The 27890-nt window shown below is 32.9% G+C and overlaps 2 protein-coding genes across 10 annotated transcripts; one reads left to right on the top strand and one right to left on the bottom strand.

Moving 5' to 3' along the window:
* The first annotated feature begins 5 nt into the window (after nt 1–5).
* Nucleotides 6–27790, top strand: LOC123550987 (baculoviral IAP repeat-containing protein 2-like). 5 transcript variants are annotated; one of them, XM_053540404.1, is made up of 9 exons: nt 6–199; nt 4675–4868; nt 5178–5301; nt 23957–24183; nt 24435–24619; nt 24835–24967; nt 25402–25545; nt 26170–26389; nt 26597–27790. In XM_053540404.1, exons 4-8 carry the CDS (start codon nt 23991–23993, stop codon nt 26382–26384), a joined length of 870 nt encoding a protein of 289 aa, XP_053396379.1. In that variant the 5' UTR covers nt 6–199; nt 4675–4868; nt 5178–5301; nt 23957–23990; the 3' UTR covers nt 26385–26389; nt 26597–27790. The 5 variants fall into 5 exon arrangements, with proteins under 5 accessions (XP_053396379.1, XP_053396380.1, XP_053396378.1 ...); XM_053540405.1 differs by lacking the exon at nt 6–199 and adding an exon at nt 2640–4052; XM_053540403.1 differs by lacking the exons at nt 6–199; nt 4675–4868; nt 5178–5301 and adding an exon at nt 18767–19145.
* On the bottom strand, nt 9569–18558 carry LOC123550988 (death-associated inhibitor of apoptosis 1-like). 5 transcript variants are annotated; one of them, XR_008370491.1, is made up of 6 exons: nt 18472–18558; nt 15292–15443; nt 14891–14991; nt 14366–14443; nt 13866–13986; nt 9569–13051 (listed from the first exon to the last, which is right to left on the bottom strand). XR_008370491.1 is itself a non-coding variant. In XM_045339551.2 (4 exons), the coding sequence occupies exons 1-4, from the start codon at nt 17221–17223 to the stop codon at nt 12981–12983; spliced, it is 477 nt and encodes a 158-aa protein (XP_045195486.2). In that variant the 5' UTR covers nt 17224–17376; the 3' UTR covers nt 9569–12980. The 5 variants fall into 5 exon arrangements, 1 of the variants encoding a protein (XP_045195486.2); XR_008370490.1 differs by lacking the exon at nt 18472–18558 and adding an exon at nt 17091–17384; XR_008370492.1 differs by lacking the exons at nt 14891–14991; nt 18472–18558 and adding an exon at nt 17091–17392.
* Nucleotides 27791–27890: the final 100 nt, after the last annotated feature.

Below are 27890 nucleotides of genomic sequence, written 5' to 3'. Positions count from 1 at the left end.
TCTGAGTATTGATAGTTTTACTGACACTCTGATAAGTATAAATGGCTTGCTTAAAACGAAACAACAAACATCGACGACAGTGTGAGCTGTTATTTCTGCGGAGGCGGATTGAGAAATTAGGATCTGACGTGGAGATGTTCTTAAGAACATGCAAAACGGTTCCCTAAATGCCCATACATTCTGCTTTTCAAAGGATAAGGTACGTAGAAAAACTTGATGCGAAACGATCATGTATAAATATTGCTCTAAAATATTTTATTCAGCGATATGCATTAAAAGTGACGCAGAAACAGAGAACGTCACCATTCCTTTAAGGTATATGAATGTTGATGTTGTCCATTTCACAAGCCTTTCAGACAAACATTTTAGAAAGCCCATTCTAAAAGATTCAAACAAGTTTATGTAAAATAGCAAGTTATTCCGAACATATATTTCCATATGACTTTTGGCACTTCAGCATTTTTGTTCCGTTCATTATGAATCTACTGTTTACTGTTACGCATACCACATCGGCAGCAGTAGATTAATAGAAAAGTTGTACCTAGATTGACAACACATACGTCTATCTATACATACGCCACGCGTATTAAGGTATTGTAATAAGTAGTTTAAACTGTTTGAAGTATAAACATGTCGTTACATAAATTTTGCAGATAATTTAGAAATTTAGGATAACATCCGGTGTCAATGATACCAAGTTTTACTAACTCCTACGTAGGACGGTAGAAGTCATATGTAGGAGTTATTAAGCCCTACGTAGGAGTTACTAACTCCTGCTTTGTAGAGTCACCTAAGGATCATTTGCGCGAAAGTTTTTCAATGTTACTGACAAGATGATTTTTTAACATTTCCACTATTTATTTATAGGGAAAAGTGGTCACGCCTTCTGGGGCCATGTTTTATCAAAAATCGCAACACTTTGAGTACTTCTGATTGAGAATGTGAAATTATCTTAAAATCGGACCAGCAGTTCTTCACAAGAAGATTGTTTTCTTATACCTAGGCCAACTTGAAATTTGCTATCGGTATAATAAGTATGTTAGTCACACAAATATGGTGGCTGATTTGTGCCATTTCGTTATTTCGTTCTGTCGTAGTGATACGACGACAACGTCGTTATGGTGCCCCGATTGTCGTCCCGATGCAGGCCTATACACCCTAGCCTTAAGACTCAAGTATTGTTACTTTACCAAATCATCTGAACGGCATATGTAAGATGGAAACATAGCATTATTTCTGATGAATTTCTGAGTGGCTGTTAATTTATTTATATTTCAATAATATAATGATTAAATACCTTGAAGTATTTGAAGAAATAAATTCTTGCTTAAATAAGTATAAACAAACGGCAGATTGTACCATCTGAGGTATACTTGCCACAAAATGTCCGAGGAAAGCCTCCCTAGAGACTCAATGTTGTTTTATAAATGAATACAATAACACCTAATAGATGAATTAATCATTTAGCAAGTTTTTATATGCGAATGATTTGCTAATGAAATAATCTGTAAATCCTAAGCCACTATGGAGAAGTTATATATAATATAATATATATAATATCGTCCAGTTTTATTTCAGCCAGAAGTGTAATTTTGAAATTTATATTTCAGTTGTCGCACCTCCGATGTAATAAACGTGAAAACTACATTCCACTCTAAACAGATAATGTATTAGTTTTGATTATATTTGTATATTTACAGATCATTTCGATTTATTTGCTAACGAATGATATCTTTGTTTTAGAATGATTTGTTCGCTGGCCTATCCGTGCACGTGTACCGAACAAGACAGAATAATAGCAGACCTGATCACGTTCACAGACAGATATTCCCACGAACAATATATTGACAAATATCCATGCTTGTTCATGTTTACAAATTTTGTTATTAATTTATGGGCTTAATTGTTCAAAACTTTAACAGGCGATTAAGCTAACGGTCAATGAACTTCTATAGTTATATTTCGACATTTTAGAAAATTTAAAAAAAAACAAATGTATGAGTTAATGATAGTGAACACAATAATGTCTTTACAGTAAAACTATAACATCGTACTAGTGTTTCCCACCAAGATTAGTATTTTGAATAAAATTTAACAAGCGATTAGTTTAACAGCTCGTTAAAGTTTCGAACAACTGGGCCCTGGTTGTATAATTGACAGATTTAATCTCACGTGTAATCCAAAAAGTGTTTTCTATTTGATAAAAACAGCCACTCTTCAGAGTTTATCAAATGTTATAGGTACAATGGGTTTATTTGATTGAAACAACAACATAAGATGGAATAAGTTCCTTAGAAAGTATATGTGTGCTGTTTAACATTTAGCCTCCTGGCGGTAAGTGATTCTGCTTTTGCGACCAGTGCAGACCAAGACCAGCCTGAACATCCGTGCAGGCTGGTCATGGTCTGCGCTGTTCGCGATTCAGTTCCTAGGACTCTTTTCCTTTCATGGCAATGTATGCTTTGGTTTGAAACACTCTGTAATTAGAATTGGCAAGAAAATACATCTAGCCTAAATTGTACTAGCAACAATGTTGAAGTTCATATTTCAATATCACTGTCTCTTAAAGGAAATTGAACAGGACCGTGTTGTCAATAGGAAGTTAAGATCTAAATTCCTATACTAAGTGACAAATATGCCCCATGTGGTTCTGGGACGATCTGTGTATGAAAAGAATTGGAACCACTGCCTTACCCTTGCATGATCGTAAGAGGCGACTAATAGGGTCTTAACACTTGGTTTTGCTGTAACTCTGTGATTCCAGCAGGTATGCAAATTTTGATTCCATACCTCGTGTTTTTATTTCGATGTAAATGAGATGTGGAACCAAAATTTGTAGTCCTCTTTGGCGCCATATAACCTATACTGTGTTGGTGCGCCGTAAAACCCAAATAAAAAAAAGTGACATATATCCATGTTTTTCAAGTTTTACATTTTTGTATAGGCAGCAGGGTATATATAAGGTCATTCAAAAGTGCTCGAGTTTATCAAATGTATTAAGTTCAATAGATGGAAACAATAATATTAAGAGGAAACACAAAATAAAACCGTGTTCCTTAAATAAAAGAAGTATATTGTTGCTGTTTATTGGGCTAATTTGGCTTTCCTTTGGATATCATCTCTGTGTAAATTTTGTTTGTGTCTTATCAGTACTAATTAATGCCATGCCCATTATCACTTTTCATTTCAGAATATATTTAATTTTATATGTATTTACTGCGCGGGTTATATGAACATACAGACCCAAGAAAAACAAAGAAGTGGGTAAATCTTGGAGATATATTTTAAAACACACCGCTTAAAGTAAAGTCGTTGATGTCGTTAGATTTGACCTACTTTGTAATCATTTAGTTAAACGTGTCACTTGAGTCAATACCAGTTAATCATAACGTAAACATTTATTTACTGGACCGATATATGTGTTCATCCATATCGCTTATAAATAATAAACATGTCTGCTCAACTACGCACGCGGGTACGTACGTGAACACTATATATAGTAACTACATTATGCAATTGTTTCTATATATAAATATTAATCACATGACAAATCACATGATAAGTTTTGTCTATATTTAGACGTAAGTATTCTGCATCTCTAGAACGTTCTGGATTTAACAGAATACACATATATATTCATAGACAAATCGACTAAAATTGACATAGAATGATTATGATTGTTATAAAAATCTGAAACAGGCACATTTGTAAATTAATTTTACCTGAATCTCTGCAAAAATATTTGCTAAACGTTAAAATTAAGCCTAACTGTTTATCGTTTATATGTTATCAAGGTTATGTCATTTTCTAATTTAAGACTGATTTCCAAACATGTCGTAATAAAAATTAGTGTTTAGTATTTAGTAAAAAATATTATTACAAGGTTTATGTCGAACGTGTTTCGAATTACATGAAATGTCAGAGGTTGTTAAATTAGATTCACAACAGGCACCACTCCCGCCTCCTATTGCAGTTGGTATCAACGTAGAAAAGCCAAATGTCTATTCTAAACCTCTTGAATCTTTCGAAGCTTGAAGGACTGGTATATACAGGTAGAATTTTCTGTACTTTTGTCACATTTGCAGATAATGTACTGTCTCACACAATACAATTACTACCTACACATAAATTAGATAAATATGTTGACAAAATGCACTTTTGTTTAGAACATGATGTTATTTGTACTTAATAACAAGTTGTGGATAAATTGCTATTTTTTTTCGCCGCATCGACACAGCAATTACACTATAATACTACAATAACAACTCGTTTTCGGTATGCTTAAATTTAGTGTAATTGTGACTTAAGCATCAGTACATGTACGCGTACGTGAAGTAAATGTCCATACATATACTAGTAAATAAACATTCGTCTGACAGATTTAATCAAGATGTTTGCACATATGGAACTTCAGATGTAATTTAAGCACAGATTGAATGTGTACATGTGCAAACTATCATGGTTTTAATTTAGACACATTAAACGTTCAGTGAAACACAGAACACGTACAAATAGTAAAATCGCAACCTCGTCTTAAGGTTAAGGTATTCTATGTTTTATGATGTGGTCAGTTGTTGTTTTTTTGAAATGTTTAAGAGTTACTTTACCTTCCACTATTTATGGCAATCAAACGTATCGAAAGACTTGCTGTGAAACTGCGAATCAATATTGCAGGTGTCGGTGATAGCGTAAGATGTTATTTCTGTGGAGGTGGATTGAGAAATTGGGAGCGTGGCGATGCTCCTATGGAAGAACATGCGAGATGGTACCCAAAATGTCCACATACTCTACTGGTCAAAGGACAAACTTATATAGAAAAACTCAGCCAGCAAGGCGACAAACCGGAAGTAGATGGGAATACTAGCAGTGTCAGTACATTGCAATCTAAAGTTACAATATTTTTGGAAGATAGCTGAAATATATTAAAGTTAACGTTATGCATTGAACTTTGCACACTAATGGATGACATAATATTCGTGATAAATGTATGAATGTTAAAATATAAAAGCATCATTTTCAGACGATATTTAGTCAAATTATTTGGGCAGTCACTTGTAAAATATTTTAAACCTGTTCCTGTTCCTTTCAAAATAAAAATATTTCTCAACATTGATTTATGTTGACTTTGCGATGTTTTTGTCATTTCATTTGGTACATTATTGATATATCGTTTACAGGGGCACAATGACTCGTCTACAGCTACAGATATCATAAACAGTGCAGCAGCTCAAAATTGTATACAGATGGGCTACAAAGACAATATGGTTCAAAAAGCTATCGACATTTACACCAAAACATATGGTAAGAAAGGATTTAAAAGCTTACCTTATCTGCTAATATACTTTCAGAGTATTAGTATAAAATCCAGTACATATGATATCAAATTCTGCGAATCAACATTGAAAGCGTAGTTTAATCATTTAAGAATAATGTGTTTTTTGTCATTTCAATGCGTTAAGGTGGTATATATGCAATGATAATGATACTCTTGCGAACTACAGGAAATAGCGAATGTAGGATAGCAAACATAATAATGCAAGTGGCATAGATGTTGTTAAGTTTTGGATACTGCTGTATTATAACATTAAAAAGTATGAAAGATACTAGAACTACAATTCGATCACATGTATAAAATTAGTTTTACATCGCACTATGCACAACAAATATAGAGTAAGTTCGAAGGAAACAAATCAAGGAAACATCTCGCATTTCGAACACAATTCAATGCTCCGAAAATGTACGTTCCTGAAACTTTGTACGTTTTAACTAGTTTTGCTGGCATTTTTAGTGTGTTTTCGAGATATAAATTTGCTTAATATATTAGTTTATTAAAATAGGAATACACTTTCATGATTCACAAAAAAATATTTTTGGCATGTTTTGTATTCCAATTTGTTTTTTTCTGTATATTGGATGTCATTGTTGCGTATAAAAGTCCATTAAATCTGAATGACATTCTGATGCATTCTAACCTGATCGAACTGCTGAATTATGGTGAAATTAAATTTTCAAACGGCTACATTTCACTTATTTCAGTAGTATGAAGTTATATTTCTCAATTTTACAAGCAGTACCTCGGTCTACGTTGTATGTCAAAGACATTATTTACTTGATCACATGTTCAAAATGTATATTTCAATATGTATGTCAAACACATAAAGAATGAACAGTCGCGGGTTTGACATCAGATATTATCCATATATTTATACAAATGTTTCGGAGTGGTCGCAGCACCGACTCTTCGTTCATGCCTATTGAGTGGACCAATATTGACTATTTTGACACATATATTCTCACATATCATGAACCACAAAATATCGTTATAGCATTTATATGCCGACTATTTTGTAAATTCCTGTGTCATCGTGATTGTTGCATGTCTTTAATATTTGTCTTTCTATATTAATAAAGTTTGCTTGCAACGTTTGTAGCTCACTTGAAACCGTTATGGCTCCCAATTTACAAGGTAAACTAACGTAGAATGTTATAACGTCGTTTGTCGTCGCTGGCGACGTCGCATTATTCAGAAGACTTTACCACCTTTGTTAGTACATGTATAAATATCCCTGAATGGGCTTCCTGTTTTCGAAACTAATTGTAATAACAGTATTTAAAGGTTTGAGTTGTATTCTATTATATATTCAACATTACTAGTATGTTGCATTTAACATTTAGCCTAACATTTTGAGAAAAAATTCAAACAACACCAAATCATAGAAAAAAGGGTCGTTTCACATGAAACCTGAACAGCATATAAAACATGTATATTACTCTACAAAATAAGATATATACATCAAGGTCTGGAGAAAGACTGCATAAAGGGACCACACTTTCAGATAGTTCATCCTTTAAAAACTCACCATTTTCAAACAACTGTTACATATCTTCGTTTTGATGAATTTGCAATAATGCCCCAGGGGTGAAATTCCACATACATTTGTAACTAGGTGGAACTCAGTTTTCAGCAATTGTTTATTTTTTATTTCTTTACAAATGACATTCATTTTTAAAAGGGGACAACTTTTTGAGAATATTTTATGTGTCCATCGAAACGGGAAAGTAAAATAGAACATTTTATTAGGTAGATTGTTGGTACAGGTGTTACTTTTTAATCAAATATTTCTGTGTTTTGATGAAATACTCCTAAACCTTAATAAAAATTAGCTGTTAGTTGAACTGTTGTTTAAAGCATCAAATGTAAGATCTCTTTTAAATGTTCATGGAAAGTGTCAATTATATATTTGACTGTGGTTTACTGTTGCCATTTTGATCTCATCGTGGACGTCTTTTTTCACTAACAAAGTATAAACGTTATTTTAAGGTAATCAATTCAACATAATAGTTTAAAAGTTTAAAGGTTTATTTACAGCAAATCGGCAATATTCTTGTCTTTGGCCATTAACAATATAATATAATGTGAAAAATGACAAATACATAGTAATGTTATATAAACATACATAATAGTGAACATACATTATTTATACAAACAACAAAATTAGGAATCAGTTATAGTAACAAGGGTATCGATACGGAATTTCATGGCATCTCTCAACTATTTTGCAGTTCTAAACAACATATTCTTATTATTTGTTGACATAATTGTTGCGAATTTGTTTAATGACGGCCACGCCATTGTCCCAAGATATCTGTTCCGTATATCAGTGTATTTGTTACAACGATATTTTGATTATACAGATCTTTGATTACAAAGTTTACATAAACGATTTTCTCTATGTGTACCATTGCATCTCCCAAAGTCAATTTCAAGAGAATGTGAACAAAGTCTAAAACAAGTAAGTTCTTTACGTAATTTATCATTTGTTATAAGGTCTAAGTATTTTTCATAGCAAAATGACGTTTTAAATTTTCTATAGTATTCAAGTTTTGGCATATCAGAAACAGAAGCATACCAGTTTTGAATAAACTGGTCCCTTAATTGTATTTTGAATAAAGATATGTAGTTTACCTTGGGGTTGATGTCTGTTAAGACATAAGAAAATCCTATATTGTTAATAATTGATTTTATACATCTACATCAAGACTTAGGATTGGGGCTTTTATAATTATCAACATATAGTGAGTATATAGGAGAGCCTGTATTCTTATGGATTTTCAAACAAAATTTAAGTGCTCTTTCTTTACATAAAACTGACAAAGGAAACCTACCAAGTTCTCCATATACAGCATAGTTTGGTGTCTGTTTTCTTACTCCTAAAATGTAATTACAAAATCTCAAATGTAGCTTATCAATTTCTTTAGTGTTATATACACCCCACATTTCTGCTCCATATAATAAAATTGGAACTACAGCAGAATAAAAAAAATCAATTTTGTTTTAATATCAAGTTTAACCCTATCAAATAAAGATAATAGATTATGATAAGCCCCTAAAGCTTGATAAGATAGAGCAACATTCATATTCCCTGTATAAGTAAATTTATACCTAGATAAGTAAAGTTGTCTACCTGCTCTATCTTAATACCGTTAATAAAAATTGCTGTGTGAAGAAGTTGTTTCCTTTTTTCAAAAATACATAACTTAGTTTCAGAAACATTCATCTTCAAACCCCATTTTACAGAATAATGATATAAACTGTAAACTTGGGATTGTAAGCCAGTCGGATCAGTAGTAAAAAGTGCAATATAATCTGCGAATAATATAAAGTACATAGTAACGTATTAATTAAGGTTCTCACAAAACTTTGATATTTGTAACAGAGAAACGTCGCCTTTCTTGTGGATAGAATCAAGACGTCTTAAACAAATAGTATTTTACTTTTGAGGGCAAGAAAGGGGGTATTTTTTATATTTTTTCCACTAAAAATGTGTCGCTGCTGTTCAAAAAACGACAGGTGCAAGTACAGGTAAAAGAAACACATTTGCTGCTGTATCTCAACCTCAACCTACTACAAACTCATTGTTTTGTAGGTCATCACAATTTTCTACACAAATCATTTACACCAATGTCACCTACGTAATCGTAATATAAACGTCAGTCATTTACTCTTACTTCTGTAAAGTCCTGATCAACAATTTTTAGTTACCGATGTTCATGATGATTCAGTTTTAGATTCAGGGTATTCATATCTCTGTATTATCCAAATTAAATCAATAAGAACTCTTACGTCACCTCCACGTGGCCACGACTATGTGTATCCTAATGCATATGATGAGTTCTGGAATGTAAATAAGCTGACTACTATTTCTAATAAAATAATGTATGAAGAGTTAATCAAGTACATCAGTTGATGGCATTTTAATAGGATGTTAAATTTATATCCGGTAATATTACTTGTAATGAGCAGCACTTGAACGCGGAAGTATATGAATTATGAACATTTGTACAATACAGTCAAATGCTTTGTATGATAACGACAGAGATCTGCTTCTGGCATGAACATAAAGATAATTGTCGCTTATTAATGTATAAGAAAATGACATTTATAACATGTTAGCATTCGTTTTTCATCAAACCTTAGTGACACTGCATTGTAATGCTACACATAACTTTAAGATAATACTAGAGTAAAGTAACAACATTAGGTTAAAAACACTGAAAAGACATGAAATATAATAACAGTTTGTTTTATTTAAATTCAAAATATATTTTGATCATGAAAATAACATATACAATTTACACTGAAACAAAAAAACAACAACACAAACCGTATGTGTTATTAATCAAGCTATAAGAATATAACCCTGAACAGAAAGTACATATAAGAATGTCAAATATCATTGTCAGATATCCAGTATAACATAAATGATATAAAAGAAAGTATCCATATAGACTATACTGTATTATACTATATTATAGTATAAACTAATCATATAAATTTGCTACCTTGAACGGAGGATTAACGTAAATGCAATAACCTGCAATAATTATTGAACACCTCATGTACAATACAGTGGACGGTTTGTGCACATTGACGAATACCTTTATAAATGTTTCATAACATGCGCTTAGAACTACAGATCCTGTGACATACTCACCGTTTAGGATGCCCTGTCAGTTGAACAGATCGATACAGTTTACTGTTTATACGTGTGAAAAAATTATCATCATATCAATAATTACGATTCATTTTACTGACTAATCATATTTGAAATGATAGGACGTGTCCACACGTATCAAAAATCTCAAATGATCATTCTGTTTATATACATCTGAGCAACTGACAGATTATCCTTAACGGTAAGTTCTAACACCTGTTAATGAATATGAAAGAAAGTGATGCAAAGGAACTTAATTGAAATCATAGTTATCTCTTTTTTGTCTCGGTTACGACAATTAGCTAACATTAACACGTCATCTGTATGCAAATCCGCTAAATGATCTTTTTACAGATACCTTACTGACACCGAACATTTTACATTAAAATATCTGAAGCAAGCAAAAGTTGTTGTTATTTAGGATTCATTTACTGAAATAAAAAGTAATAAAATGCCCATAATATACACAATGCAGGTTTAGCTATAACTTTGAAGAGCTTGGGGCTCGTTCCTCAGCGCCTTATAATATACTTTTAACTTTAAATTAAAATTTTAGGGATTATGTCAAATAAAAATGTGTTAAAAGATTACTTATAATTTTCAATGACAAGAAACACACATATTTCATATGAACCTCTCCTATTAAGGTGATAACATAACATTACTATCAATACACATTCAGCACATCTTATCTTATGCCAGTCTTTTCGCGTATTTGTTATTAGATCGTTCATAACGTTTTCTGTCTAATGAAAAATATCGCAAATAAAATGCAAGAACAGAATAGAAACATTATTCAGAAGAAATAAAATTAAAAATACGTGTAAAACATGTTAAAAAAATTGCATTTATTATAATGTTATAAAGTATCTTATATATATGTATAAAAACACAAACAGAACACACTGGCTGAGATTATTATAACAAAAAGTCTGTTGGTGGAACCGATATAAAACTCACTTTCAAAACACTCCGCATGCAATTTGAACATAACTGGAACAATAACGGCATAAGATTTAGTTTCTAAATTTTCTGTACAAATACAGCATACCTATATACACGTAGTACTCGAATCGATGAATAATATTTATGTATACAAAGAGTACATAATCTAAGAATCTTTCACTGGTTGAAGGTGCAGATGGACATAGGCTCAAGGGTAACTGTTAAGGCGGTAACAAGACTCTGCGAGTTACCACAAAACAGTTACCCGAGAGCCTGATATTTCCATCAGTACATTCAACTAGTGATAGTCTTTTTCTTGCATGCCATATTCTTCATTTAATAGAAGAAATAAAGTAAACCGAATGCTTTTCCTTTAGACATTCTTTTATTGTAGCAGCTTATGAATTTACGCAGTTATTCATAAATGTTAGCACGAGAGTCATCTTTCACCTTGGGATGTAAGACGAGTTTTGTGAGCATCGGCAAAAACACTGGAAAATCCTGTCCGGTATGTAAGAAACATGGTACTTATTACCTGAGACTTAAAGTCCCACATCTACTTAACACTATTTACAAAACAAGAGCTGTCTGTTGACAGCGCGCTCGGCTATTCGAAGAATTGATGGAAGTATGGGGTCAGAATATTACCAGAGATTTTCAGACAAAAGAAAAATAATAGATAAGACAAACAATGTAGCTGTATTAGTGGATAAGTCTTGCACTATATGGCAATGTGTAACTATGATGATAAGCAAGTATTCAAAGTTTCAAAGCCATATATCAAACAGTTTAGACAAAATATGGAATGGTATGCGAAACGTAACTAATTTCAATGTCAAAAAAGGGCCATAACTGAGCTAAAGTCATTGTCCTAGGTTTGTAGTCTTGCCTACATATGCAGACTATGATGGTAAACAAGTGGTCAAAGTTTCAAAGCCGTATGACGAACAGGTAAGGCAAAATATTGACTGGTATGAAAAATTTAACTGATATCTAAGTTCAAAAAGGGCTATAATTCAGCCAAAATAGTTGACAGAGTTATGTACTCTTGCCTACAGATGGAAATTATGATGATAAACAAGTCTTCAAAGTTTCAAAGCCACATGTCAAATAGTTTTGACTAAACGCTGACTTGTACAAAAACTGAACCAATTTCCAAGTCCAAAAGGGGCATAATTCATCCAAAAAAGTTGACAGAGTTATGTACTCTTGCCTATAGATGGAAATCAAGATGATAAACAAGATTTCAAAGTTTCAAAGCCACATGTCAAATAGTTTTGACAAAACGTCGACTTGTACGAAAATTGTAATAAAGTCCAAAAAGGGCCATAATATAGCCAAAATAGCTGACCGTGTTATGTACTCTTGCCTACAGATAGAGACTGTTATAATAAACAAGTGATAAAAGTTTCAAAGCCATATGTCAAACACTTTACAAAAAATATGAACTGGTACAAAAAAAATTTATCCAAGATTTGTAAGTTAAAAGGGGCCATAATTCAGCCAAACTCCTTGATGGAGTTATGTACTCTTGCCTAAAACTGGACATGGTGACGGTAAACAAGTGTTGAAAGTTTCAAAGCTTTACCCCAAAAGACTTTGTCATAATGTGGACTGGTACGAAAAACTTAGCTAAGGTTTGACGCCGACGCCGTGGTGAGTAGGATAGCTCTACTTATTCTTCGAATAGTCGAGCTAAAAATATGATCCATTGTTTAAATACTTCAGTAATCGGTTGTAGAATGGAAACGTCTTGATCATATAAGTTGCTTGTAGAAGGTGAAACACTGGAACACAATGTTTGCAACTCAAATGGTCAAAAGCAAATAATGCCAAAGAATCTAGATTTTGTATTCACATCTTACACGAGTTAATTCATGTGGGGAAGTTGGCAGTTACTTGCGGAGAACAGGTTTGTACTGGTACAGAACCCAGGAACACTGGTTAGGTTAACTGCCCGCCGTTACATGACTGAAATACTGTTAAAAAACGGCGTTAAACCCAAAACAAACAAACAAACAAAAATCATGTTAGATTATGCTATTGGTCATCGTTTTCCTCGAGTTCAAATATAATCTCACACAAATCTCTTCCTTTGAATTCACGGGTACCTGTAAATAAAATCATATATTGTCTTTAGCACCAGTGTTCACGAGTTCCTTGCTATTTAGTATAGGTTAGTGTTTATTAGTAAGCATTTATCAAATTAAATTGGTCTGGCGCGGCGCTATTTAGTGTTTGAAATTATTTTTTGTTTACAAATTTAAGCTCCGCCTACAGTATGTGACTTACCGGGTTAATAAACGACTGGAAGTAAATGTTGATTTACCAAAATAAATTTCCAGATAATTTGAAAAATACTGCAATGCCACTGGACAAAAAATAATTTCAAACACTAACTACGAGCAGTATAAGGGTTCTGAATTAGTTATATAAGCCAATGACGTATACAAAGCGATGATTTAGTATACACATCTTGCACGACGCCGTGGTGAGTAGGATAGCTCTACCTATTCTTCGAATAATCAAACTATTTGCATTGTTTTACAGGGGTAACATCATTTTGTAAATAGCAAGTTTCCGTTTATGCGATATTTGAGCAGCACGATCAAAATTGCCGAGTGATAAACCAATTTGTTTTACAGTCTGAATAAAGTCCATTAGGAATAACTTGGTAAAGTTATTGTTAATTATATAATGTTTTATTATACCAGGCCAATCTGAACAAAATACTCAGTAAAAAGCATTTAAATGTTATTGTTTTTATGAATTTAAGAAGTAATTATTTATTTGAACATTTAAGTCTATATATAGTTGTATCTTGAAATTAATGCATTTGTTCAAAACAAAATGAAATGAACATTAACCCAAGTAAATCATTATAGAATTAAACTGCTTTATACAACAATATATTGCTATTTTTACCGTTTCTTTGGATATAAATATCTATCGCTTGTTTGACCTTTTCTTCTGGGTAATCATTTTCCAAACAACTCTGAGCTGCAACGCTTTTGTACGGGTTTATCTCAGAACTATTTCTATAAACCTGAAAAAAAGTCATCGTTTTATCTAAATTGTTCCTAAACTAAGAAAAGTATATAGGTAATCTGCATAAAAGAAAAATCATTATTTTGTAGAAATTATTAACTTAGCAAAAGCATGAAAGAAATGATAATAATTAGATAAATGAGTATACACAAAAAGGAAATGTAAAATAAGTTTTATTTACTGATTTCAATACAACGTATATCTTTAGGTCACAACATTTGTTATGTGTTGTTGACAAAGAAAATACTCCGGCCCACAAAACATTTAACTTTCTTAATGATCAAGATATTAAGAAATTTCGAATTAAGATGTGTGTTGTCATGGTCTTAAAACACACTAGCTTTTTACTTAGGTAAAACGTATTTATCAACCCTTACTCGGTTCGTTTCGTATGAGATCATTCGGTCGGCTTTGAGTAACATGCAGCCAAGATTTCAGGTATCATAGTTTTCTATCTAAAAGAGAGAAAAGAAAGAAGAAGACGATTTATTCTATCTTAGTGCTGATGCAGCGAAAATATTCAAGATGTTCAGATGTCTTACATTGCATGCAACAAGATGTGTTTCTATCATACTCTAGGAATAACGCAGTTTCAGATTAATAAGTTACTAAAGCAATTGAATATGTTTTCATAACCATAGATATATTCGACTTTATTTGAGTCATAATCTTGAATTTCGTAAATTTTGTTTGGTCTTTTTGATCGGTTGTGTTTTAGTAAGCACTATGGTACGAAAGACCTGCATGGATTTCACATTCCACACTTCATATTTTACATTCTATATTCCACACTTCTCATATCACACGTCGCATTTTCCTGGTCACATTTCATACGCCATATTTCATACATCACAATTTATACTTCATATTTCACAGTTCACATTTCACAGTTAACATTTTACCTTTCACGCTTCAAATTTCTCTCGCCATACTCTATAGAACAAACTTCGAATATTCCACTATTTCGACAATTCCTGGAAGGTTTTCGATTAGGTTTAAGCCCCTGCAACGGTGAAATATACCCATACTATATATGAGCGTGAATGCATAAGAATAAGGCCAGAAAAGAAAATCAAGATCAGGTACAAGATCAAGACAACTTTTATCTACAGAGAATCTTTTAGACGATTCTATTCCATTATGTGGCATCGTCAGCGATTTAAGATTATCGCATCCTTGTTTAAAACCATTGTAGTACTGCCAAAACCGTCAAACTACATGTTATTAAATAAGTCTCATATGCGAATGTAGCTTTACTAATCAAACCTAAATAAACCATATAGGTAAGGCACGTCCTACTTACATGTTTTTCTACATTAGCCTGATTCTTTATAAATAGCACGTATAGGCACCAATATAGATACCAATTATTATGTTCTTCCATTGGTACAGCATCCTGTTCCCCATTCCTCAGTTCACCGCCGCAAAACAAGCAGTGTACGTTGTCGCAAACTCCTTTAATCAAAAGAAATCATGATTATTCACTACAATTAAGACATGAATCGATGTAAAATAGTGTTCTTTTTTTTCTTCAAACAAAGCAGTGAAATCATATAGTTTCTGTGGGCAAAGTAGTGTAAAATACAGATATGCAGTGTGTCCAAAATGAGGTAAACCATATTTCAACAACAGCTATATTGCATTCTAATATGACTAACTGCTTTAATCATCACAACGATATTATGTTGACGTCACGTCAACGTGATATTTAGCGCCATGTACGCATCAAGAAATAGCGCTCTCAAATTTCATGAAATATTTTACTTAATAGCATGTTTTAAACGAAATGTCACATTGCACAAATGTGTTGATTAATTTACACACATACTGAGTTATTTATTCGCTTTGCTGAATATTTCCCAAGAAAATTTTCGCCCGTACTGAACTCTGCCGCAAGAAGTATTACCATTTCCGGTCCTGGCGTGTATAAACAAAGACCTACTATGGGCGCCATACTTGCGCGAAGAAAGAGTTCCATCAAACTTGATAGAAATTTTACAATAAAGAACATATTAGAATCGAAATAATTTATAGTAAAACAGTGTTTTATCACTATTTATACACTCGGGCGGTTATACTCGTCCGAAATAATTTCATTCGGGCTGCGCCCTCGTGAAATTATTACGCCCGACGTATAACCGCCCATCGTGTATAAATAGTGATAAAAGACTGTTTTGCTATAACTTATTTCTTAAATCAATGTATTAAAAGTAACAGAAGTATCGTAGTATTTCTGTTTGTAAAAAGTTATCAGAAAATGTGGAGTAGAATTTCGAGTAGGTTAAAAAAACTTCAGAGGCACGTTGTACTGTATTAGACACATTTCATTAAACAGTGCACAAGTTGTCTTCAATTGTGTGAATTTAGTTACTTTTAACCTTTAGCCTGCTGGCGCTAAGTGATTCTGCCTTTGCGACCAGTACAGACCAAGATCAGCCTGCACATCTGTGCATACTGATCATGGTCTGCACTGTTCTTTAGTCAGTCAGAAAAGTTTCAGTGAACACCCCTTCGAATAATGAATGGTACTGTCCAAATTGAATGATGGCCCAGTCCATTTTAAAAATTTAGCAGGCTTAAGGTTAAATTGTTTGCATTTTCTTACATCATAGATAAACTCATAACTCACGAATCTTTCAATTACTTATTTTTATGAGAGTGATCAATACAGAGGACGATATTACGAGAATTTAATAAAATAATAATATGCAAGGCTCTACCGAGCATTGAAAAGAGAACTTATAATGAGCAAAATGTACGACTTCAATAATGTCGTCATTACCATAACCTCACTTTAATAGCATATACAAAATAAAAGAAGACATAACGTCTGTGATGCTAGAAAGATTCTCAGTTCCACAGTGTTATGTATCAAATTACACGTAAGCTGCAAACTCAACATCAATTATATACTAGTAATTGAAACTGTATATATGTAAAACATATGATAGCCGTATTGAAACTTTTTGTACCTACTTGTACATGTCCTGCTTAAGAGGCACGGTTAAAAATTTTCCTGAAATACTTAAATATGACTCATCTTGTGAGCAATAATTAGACAGAAATTATGTTTTGATTCAGTATCATTGATAAACTACATACCAGTAAATACAAGTCCTACTTCGACAAGATCTTCCTTCTTCGCTGGTAAATGTTTCGGCCAGATTTCAAATGACTCCATTCGATTTACATAGATTGTATACTGAGGAAATATTGGTATTTCAGATATCAGCATATTAGTGTTGTTTTTTTTTTCCAACGATATCTGAAAACAATCGCATTAATTTGAAATATCGTATCAAGTCAATACTTGGACAAATGGAATATTGATGAAATCAACTGTCGCGAATCGATGTTCGAACTAGTGCAGAGATCTTGTTTAAATTTTTATACAGATAAGACATAACTATACTGTGTTTTATTACATACCCATTTCTTTTCCCCGTTAAGTTACACTGGTACCGGAAACGTCAATATTTTTCCATACACTGACGCCTGAATTTCATATCGGGTGCGTGACGTAATTCAGTGTATGTTGTTGCACTATTTTTTTCTATTTAGTTCAGTATTGTCAATCCTATTCAAGCTATTGAACATATTTATGATATTTACATTATATTTATACGTGTAGATGCGTATGTAATAAAAAGGTTATTATCTTTGCATCGGGAAATATGCACTCGTTTTTCAGCGAAAGAATATTGCGCTCCTAAAGTCGCGCAATATTTCCGCCGAAGAACTCGTGCATATTTCCCGATACAAAGCTAATAACCTATAATTATTAATGCATAATAGCAATGATGATCAGTTCATTTCATACGTATTATTATAATTTATGTGCTATGAGGTGATAAATATCTCAATATTGTTTTAATTTGTAATAGTTAGGATTTTACTGGTGTGTTTTAGTGACTATATATATCTACTACGACCTGGCTTTTGTTGATCTATGATCGTTCCCAGATCCCAACAAAAGAAAGTTCCCAGATACCAGGTATATCTAACGGTACTTTAAAAAATGAATAGAATCAGGTTCCCAAATACCAGGTATAGTAAGGATATATATATTTAGTGAACTCTTAATTTTTCTAATGTAGATAGTTTTGCTCTGTTTTCAAAAGAAATGTTTCTGAGCTTTTGTAATTACAGAGATAATTTGTAAAGGGTTAACATTGGTGTCATTGCGGTTTTACATGTAAATATGTAACATTACTGAATATTAATGCAGGTTATTTTCTTTTGTAATAGTGCGTATATAAGTCTCTTGTAATTCTCAAAAAGATTTGCAATTTTACATACTTTATAAATGTTACATTGATGTCTGTAGATAGATGAGACTATAATAAAATATAAAACTAAAACGTTATTGTTAAGATACACACAATTTACATTTAAATTCCCTATAATACTATTTAAATGCTATTATATTCTTATCTGACTAGTAATCAATCATGAGAGCAAGCTGAAAGTAAGCTGTACTTACATTATCCAACAATCCAAAAGCTATTAAAGCTGCTGAGTTTTATAAAATAAATAGGATTTTATTTGCATCTATCTATCTATATATATATATATATATATATATATATATATATATATATATATATATATAAACACAAATCAGATGACACATAACAACATACGATTAAGAACATTCTAATTAGCAACCCCCGCAATTATTGCGCAATCTGAGTTTCGGTTAAAACCTGACCTGAAAATATACCATGTTTATAAGACCTTATATGGTATTAATCCAGTGAACAAAACAATTCGAAAGATAACGTCAATTATAATTTGCATAAAATTTAATTAAAGATTTCACGTATCAGTGCACGCCGTTTACATATTATATTGACATCTATCTACGCCTTGGCTCTTTTTCTAAATTTAGCGTGACAATACTCAACCGTTCAAGTATGGTTATATGTAGGTTTACGGAGTGTTTATATTTAGACTGATACTCTGATTGCTTAAAACGAAATTACAAATGTTGGTGACAGTGGGAGCTGTTATTTCTGTGGAGGCGGATTGAGAAATTAGGATCGTGGCGATGCTCCTAAGAATATCCTAAATGTTTATAAATTCTGCTTGTCAAGGAAAAAGCGTACGTAGAAAAGCTTGATGCTAAAGCATGACATAGACGGAGCTGCTATAAAGGTAAGTAGGTGAGCAGATATTGAGAGTGCTCTAAACATATTTTTAAAAAAGCTATTTTATTCTGCGATATGCTTTAGAATTGATGTAGTAACAGAGAACGCCATCTTCCTTAAAGTTATATGAATGTTCGTGTTGTCCGTTTCACAAGCTTTCAGACAACAATTTTAGGCAGCCACTTTTAAAAGACTCGATTAAGTTTATGTAAAGTAGCAAGTAATTCTGAACATGTATTTCAATTTGACTTTGCGGTATTTCAGCATTTTCGTTTCGTTCATTATAAATCTACTTTTACGCTGCTACATCGGCATGAGTAGATTAGTAGACAGTATAGCAACTCAAAGTTGTACATAAGTTGACTTATAAAGACCGTATGGTTCGAAAGCTAATCTATACATACGTCACAAGTATTATATGAAAAAGAAGTATAAAATTGTGCAGAGAAGTTAAAAATTTAGTATAACATCCAGTGCCAGTGATACCAAATATTTCAAGCCAACTCTGAAAGTACATATTATTTCTTTTTCTATTAATGTGTTTGTCTGTCGTTTCATTTTGAGTATGTTATGATGATGTTTGTTTAAGCCTTTGATAATGTTACTCTTGTTACACACATGTACAGGAAATAGCAATTTCAAAGGCAAAGATAGGCTTGCAATATATTTTTGAATTATTAAAAGAACATCCTGAAGCTAAATTTACCGAACCTGACAAAGTACATTACAACTACATTGCACAGGTGCGACTTACAAATTCCAATAAAATATTTAACTAACTGCTACACAGGACATAATAACTCATACATATGAATCACTAACTCCTACGTACGACTTACTGACTCCTACGTTCGGCTTACTAACTCCTATGTAGGACATAGTAACTCCTACGTATAACTTACTAACACCTACGTACCACATACTAACTTCTTCGTAGGAGTCATTATTATGTAGGAGTTATTATGTCCTAAATATGACTTATTACCTCCTGCGTATGAGGTAAGCGTAGGAGGAAGTAAGATTTTAAATTTCTACTATTTAAATATATAGGGAAAAGTGACCACTCCCTCTGATGGCCATGTGTATACTTTGAATAACCTTGGCAGAGAGTCACCCAATGAAATTATTTTAAAATCGGACTTTAGTCTAGCAGTTGCGGACAAGAAGATTTTGAAAGTTTCTATTATATACACAAAGAGAAAACTGTCTTAGTGAGGGACATTTTCAGGACAGTGGTTGAGGAGATGTCGTTTTAAGATGTTTTCTATTTAGTTCTGGTGGCCGTATGTGTAACCAGGCGGAAACATTTGAACAACTTTGGAAAATGACTACCCAATGAATAATCAGGCTGGGTTCCATAAATTTCCTACTAATGTTCAGAGGCGATATGTTGACGGACGGCCAGTGACTGATCACAACAGCTCACCTCAGGCCTTTTGCGCGCTAGTGAGCTAAGGACAAATCAAGTTAAAAGGAATTTGATATATCCATCTATCATGCGCGAGCGCTGTGAATAAATAGATAGCGGGTTAACATGATGCTAAAGTCATTTGATATGTTTTCGTGAAGATTTGATAACTTCCGCAAATCTTTATTACTTAATTTTATAGTCACTGTGTATGTTTTAGTACGCAGTTTCATATGAGTTTCATGGCAATTGCTTCCATAAGTTTTAAATTCTGTTCTTGTATGGAGGAGCAGTATTCACTTTTACAATTCTAATGTTTTAATGCAATGATAATATTTTATTTGACTGTTTTATCATTTTCAACCACATCATCCACTCAAAAATAATATAAAAAGAACCTTTGCTACTTTTTAACATTGTTTCCGAGCGTTATAGGTGGTGGTCGTGCGCTTTATAACCGTAAAGAGAATGTGTGTCTACAAGTCGTACCTGATTTAAAGTATATATCTGAATATACGATCAAATTTTATCTTAAAATCCTTTTCAGGCATAGATAGCAAATGCCTCAAATTGCTATTTCTGCTGGTTTTGTGTAATATCAAGTTCCGTTGATTTTAAGGTGCTCTTGTCTCTATATTGATTTACGAAGTACGTACCTGTATACAAGTACTGTTTTGAAGTAGGTAATTATTTCTAAATGCAAAATGAAAGAAGCTATAACTGTAAGGCAAACTGCCTGGAGTTAGAGACTGAATATGAATTACGTAACTTAAACTGTAACAATATAGAAACATATGATAGCCGTGTCGAAATATTTTGAACCCAACTTTTTCAGGCCCTACTTCGGCAATGTCTTTTACTGAAGTACCCATATATTTCACTCCATTCCAATTTGCACGACGCATAACGGAAACAATATTGTTTTCAAAGTATCACAGACAACGCCTGTGGGCATATTTCGTGTTCTTTGCTCTTTAATATGATAGTTTGATTCAGGTAGGTTAAATATGCAAATATTATCCATCTATTGGCGGGTGTAACAACGATTAGAAATTTAATGTTGCACAGGAGAATATGCATGTTTCGTTTTATGAGTAGGTCTTTATTAAAAATGTGTATATTATTATTTCCGTCCTTGATTTGGGTCATTATGTCGATTTGATGTTCATTAATGACAAAATTTCCCTTGACAATCTTAAGAGGTGTTGAACAATTAATTACCTCTCATGAACAGACACAATGCTTTCATCTTGCTTCTGTACATTTATATTCAATCATACTTTTGTGTATAGAACTAGTATGCAATATGTGCCAAGATATATACGTGTAGGATATCGACTGAGTACGATGTCTTAGGCCTGTCCAAGAGCTTCGTGTGACACGGAGAGCGCGTAGGTCAATATCCGGCTTACACACCGTCGGACTACTCAGTCTGTGCCTGAAGAACAAGAAGCCAATAAAAGCGTCTTACTTAGATTTCTTATGCTTACTTAAACTTAGGTATTGACAGTCACACAAATGCGCGGTTTCATTTTTATAATCATAATAATGCGACAAAATGCATGTGGCCTCATGCAGGCATATACACCTGAACGTTTAGATTTAAGTATTTTTACTTTAACAAAACCATCTAAATAGCATATGTGAGTGGGATACATGGCGTTACTACTGATGAAATTCTGAGTGGCTGATAATTTAGCTATATTTCAATACTATAATCATTAAATACCATGAAGTATTAGAAGAAATAAATTATTGCTTAAATAAGTATAAACAAACGGCAGATTGTACCGTTTGAGGTATACTTGCCACAAATCGTCCGAGGAAAGCCTCCTTAGAGACTCAATGTTGCCCCTACTTCAGTGCCTCCGCCTCCGCCTCAAAACCAAAGTCCTGGATCTGATTCACAATGCACATCAAGAATTTTATAAGTGAATACAATAATACCTAATTGATTCATTAATCAACAGATCTTGACAGAATAATAGCAGACTCGTTTACGTGCACATTTATTGAAAAATAACCATGTTTGAACAGTTTTACAAATTTTTATATAGGCAGCAGGGTCTATTGGTAATTGTATATTTGACAGATTTAATTTCACGGTTCATGCACAAGTGCTCTTTTATATATATATATATATAAACAGCCAATTTTCAGAGTTTATCAATTTTTATAGGTACAACGTACGGGTTCATTAGATTGAATCAACAATATAAGGAGGCAACACAAAATAGAAATATGTTCCTTAAATTAAAATAAAGTAAATTGTTGCTGTTTAAAGGGCAGATTTGGCTTTTATTTGGATAATATTATTTCTGGGTAAATTTTGTCTTGTTTGTTTCTCATCAGTACTAATTAATGCCCTACCTATTATCACTTTGTTTGGCATTCTGAAATGAAAGGTGCATTTAATTTTATATGTATTTACTGCGTGTGTTATATGAACGAAAACAAAGTAGTGGGCAAATCTAGGGTAAATCTAGGAGATTTATTTTAAAACACACTGCTTACAGTAAAGTCGTTGATTTCGTTTAATTTGACCTACTTTGTAATCATTTAGTTAAACGTGTCAGTTGCGTCAATACTTATCAAGAAAATGTTAACATTTATTTACTGACATGTCATTGTCGGACCGATATATGTACATGTATTCATCCATATCGCTTGTAAATAATAAACATGTCTGCGGATACAGTTCGATAACTAGGTCATATATGTTTACACGTTTTCACACCTAAATCTCTCCACTTACAAAATGACCTTTCTACTTTTTGATTATGTTTTGTCTTAGCTTGAGCTCACGTTTGTCTTATACAATAAATGCTAAAATATGGAAGCCGGAGTTAAGGTTACAAAACGCAATCTTTAATGCTTACAAACATGAATGTTTACTTAAACGAACTGTAGTTAAACACTATATATAGTAACTACATGATGCAATTGTTTCTATATATAAATATTAATCACATGACAAATCACATGACAAGTGTTTTCTATATTTAGACGTAAATCTAGAACGTTCTGGATTTAACAGAATACACTTATATATATATATTCATAGTTAAAATCGACTAGAACTGACATAGAATGATTATAATTCAGATTAAAAAAAACTAAAACAGGCATGTTTGTAAATCAATTTTACCTGAATCTCTGCAAAAATATTTGCTAAACGTTAATGTTAAGTTTAACTGTATATCGTTTATATGTTATATTTATCAAGGTTATGTCATTTTCTAATTTAAGACTGATTACCCAACATGTCGTAACAAAAATTAATGTTTAGTATTTAATATTGTGTCATAAAAAATCCGACCAAATTAGGATTTACAGCTGTAGTATTCAGCGGAACACTCGTATTTCTATATTGTATATTTCATATTTCATAATAATTTTATTATTACAAGGTTTATGTCGAAAGCGTTTCGAAAGTAACATAAAATGTCAGAGGACGTTAAATTAGATTCACAACAAGTATCACGTCCGCCTCCTATTGCACTTGGTATCAACGTAGAAAAGCCCAAGTTTCCCCAGTATGCTGTCTATTCTAAACGTCTTGAATCGTTCGAAGCTTGGCAAGAATACATTCCAGTTGAGAAGCTTGACCTAGTAGAAGCTGGTCTTGTTTATACAGGTAGACTTATTTTTCTACTTTCAACGATTAATGTATTTAGAGAATATATTTATAAACACGTTCCGTCATCTGCAATTATTTTTATTTTGTCGCGGGCCTCGCGGCGTTTTTCGCACATTATCTATGGCCGAAATAAAATATCATTTCATTGTAAAACGCAGCTTGGGTTTCTATTTGGCAAATGGGTTGCTTGCCAATGAGGCATGCTAGAAGACAGTCTGTAAGATATGAATTGCTTGGTTTAATTACAGGTGTCGGTGACAGTGTGAGATGTTACTTCTGTGGAGGTGGATTGAGAAATTGGGAGCGTGGCGATGTTCCTATGGAAGAACATGCAAAATGGTACCCAAAATGTCCTCACATTCTACTGGTCAAAGGCCAAGCTTACGTAGAAAAACTCAGCCGAGGCGAGAAACCGGAAGTTGACGGAGTAACGGTAAGTAAGCGATCAATGTCACAGCTCCTCTGATTTTTTTTTTATAAAGACATGATTTCGGTGAGATGCATTAAAATAGAACGACATCCTCTTTATAGCTATATGAATGCCTATGTTTTCCGTTCCACAATCTTTTAGACGCTATCTTTAGGCGGTTCAAACACGATCTTGAAACATAGCTTCCTTTTATTATATTTACTTCATAATGAATCTAGTGTTTACAGAGACTCCAAGACAAATCTACAACAGCAAACCTAATAGATAGTATGGCAGCTCAAAGTTGTATTCAGATAGGTTACACAGATAAAATGGTCCAAAAAGCGATCAACATACACACCAACAAATATGGTAAGAAAGGTTTTAAAAAAAATAGGTTAGTCTATCAATGACTGCAACATCCTTTACTCCACCTATTACCGACTTAAGAGGAACGCTATTATATATGACCATTGAACGAACGCCATGTTACCAAATATCCATATTGTATGAAATGTAGTCCGAGATGTTTTTTTTGAATTTGGATCTGCTTTGACTCGAACAATATTCTACATAGATTGTATGAATACTTAATACCGGTTTCTGCTTCCGTTTTTATTTCTCAATGTCAGATATATTTGAATCAAACTCTGTGTAAAAAATTATTATAAAAAGCCTGCACGTTAACTGTAAACAAGCACATTTAATTGTTTATATTTATATTTTTGCCCATTAATTCTTTTTAATTGGAAATGATTTTACTATTCAAACCTTTGCAATAACGATAAATGTTCATGTAAATACAGGAAATAGTGATTTCAAAGGCAAAGAATTATGTGAAATCATTTTCGAATTAGAAGAAAACCCAGACGCTTCATTTACTGAAACTGGACGAGATGACAAGAACCAAATTGCACAACTGGAAAGTAATGCGACAAACGAAGATATAGGTAGGTTGTGCTTTATTCTCCCCGAAGAGATACAATACATACTAGCCCGCCCGCTTAGCTCAGTAGGTAAGAGCGTCGGTCTACGGATCTCAGGGTCGCGAGTTCGATCCTCGGGCGGGGCGTATGTTCTCCTTGACTATTTGATAAACGACATTGTGTCTGATATCATTAGTCCTCCACCTCTGATTCTTGTGGGGAAGTTGGCAGTTACTTGCGGAGAACAGGTTTGTACTGGTACAGAATCCAGGAACACTGGTTAGGTTAACTGCCCGCCGTTACATGACTGAAATACTGTTGAAAAACGGCGTTAAACCCAAAACAAACAAACAAACAATACATACTGCTCCGTCGTTAAAACAAGTTTAAACCAATTCTATTTCATGTTCGTACGTGTCTTAACACATCTATAATTATAACTGAAAAGGAGATATTCTTACGAATGAAGCCTTCAAAACAAAATTTGTCGCTTATTTATATGTTTCCGTATGTATGACATCATAGAGATAACGTCATTTTTTTTCTAAAATGGCTGTGTCTGGTATTTTGAAATGTGTTGCTCACCCGTTGTAATTATAAAAGCATTGAAGTATCTAATTTTTAAAAGATATAATTATTCCGTTTTAGAACCACTTGAGACATTGCTTGAAGAGAATCAAAAACTGAAGGAGAACCAGATGTGTAAAATATGTCTCGACAGCAGAGCAGATATAATATTTCTGCCATGTGGTCACATGGTCAGCTGTCCTCAATGTGCTCCTGCTCTAACAAAGTGCCCAGTATGCAGAAAAACAGTGAATGGACATATTAAAGCCGTCTTTGCTATGACAAATATCAGCTGACAAGTGTAAGCACTTATATATAAATTGCAATATATTTCTTGAAAATCAAAATGTGCTTTTAATGACGTTTCTTGATCTGAATACATATAGTAAGAATCTGAATGATACAAATAAATAAAATTAGAAAAACGATGTCTTCGTTTTCCTTATTTACAGATTCAGATAACATTAATAGGCTGTTTATGTTTCATCATATCATTTATTTATTATAGGTAACTGTAAATCACTACAGACTGCACGTGCGAATGGGAAAGTTAGATTTCAAAGCTGGCCGTCATGTGTACAACAGAGGTGTTCCGTGATTGGTTCGCAGTAGTCCAACTCGTAGGACTAGATTTACTCCATCTTCCCCACCAAAGATGTCAGATATATACACCGTTATCCTTTGTTTTATGTAATGTTTTTTTCATGTTTACGTATATTGAATGCATGTATATAGCATTATACAACAAAAATATATGAAGAAGGATAAAATAATAACAGCAACGTTTCCAGGACGCAACATCGCAAATTAAACCTTAACAAAGACTTAATCACACAAACGTTCTGATGCTGAATCTGCCTGTAATGTTACGTATGTCACAGATTTAGACTTATTTCATATTTGTGAAGAAAAGTGTCACAGTAGGTCAGTCGGTAAATCCTTGAAACGGTTTTCCAATGTCATGGATTCAGTTTCTGCTTTCGCTACTGCACGTTTTTCACACCATGTTACATCAGGTAACAAACCTTAGGACGTCACAATGTTACGGCACTTGTGATTTATAGCACCTTCAGAAATTCGAGCATGTAATTCCAAATTATTGGAGAAATATATAATGGTTTTGCCGAGAATCTGTGTAAGCGGCCTGGTAGTTATGTGTTTTGATACCATTGGTTCTGCTCTCAGTTTGACTAGCAATATTCGTATTACACTGTGATATTTGGCAACCAAGGAGGTGCCGTGACTAATTTTGACGCTCGTAATTTATCAGTAGATTTATCCATAGGGACGAGAGAACGTTTTAAAATTTTGAGGGATAATGTTCAAGGTTGTTTGAACTGCTTTACTGTTCAGAAGTAAAATGGTATGCGACCAAGCAGGATAGTCGATATAGTCTTGTTTGTTGGGTCTCGAGGTTCATATACTTTTCTCTACAGTATTTTAATTACGAAACTGCGGTCAGTTTAAAATATAATGATACTAGTATTGACTTGTTCACAGCAATAAACATCTACTTTACATGAAATGCAAGAAGAGAACGGATGATCTCCATGAAAAAAGATCCCAAAGTGAATGGCACCTACTACTTTCATTTCATAGTCTTTTTTCATTTTATTGTCTTGTGCATTTTGTAACTAAGCTAATTGCTATCTTCATCAAAACAGTTGTAAATATGACATAAATTAAATACACAATTCATTCATGTCAGATTTACGTTTTACATGTACATTATGCAATTATGATTTATAACAGAGTATGAGCAGAGAAACAAACATTCTGAATAAGAAACTAAATTGTTTATT

This window comes from Mercenaria mercenaria, chromosome 4 (genome assembly GCF_021730395.1).
Source record: "Mercenaria mercenaria strain notata chromosome 4, MADL_Memer_1, whole genome shotgun sequence".
NCBI classification, from domain to species: domain Eukaryota; kingdom Metazoa; phylum Mollusca; class Bivalvia; order Venerida; family Veneridae; genus Mercenaria; species Mercenaria mercenaria.
The sequence above is the reverse complement of the archived record's forward strand: the minus strand, read 5'-3'. Positions and strand labels throughout refer to the sequence as shown.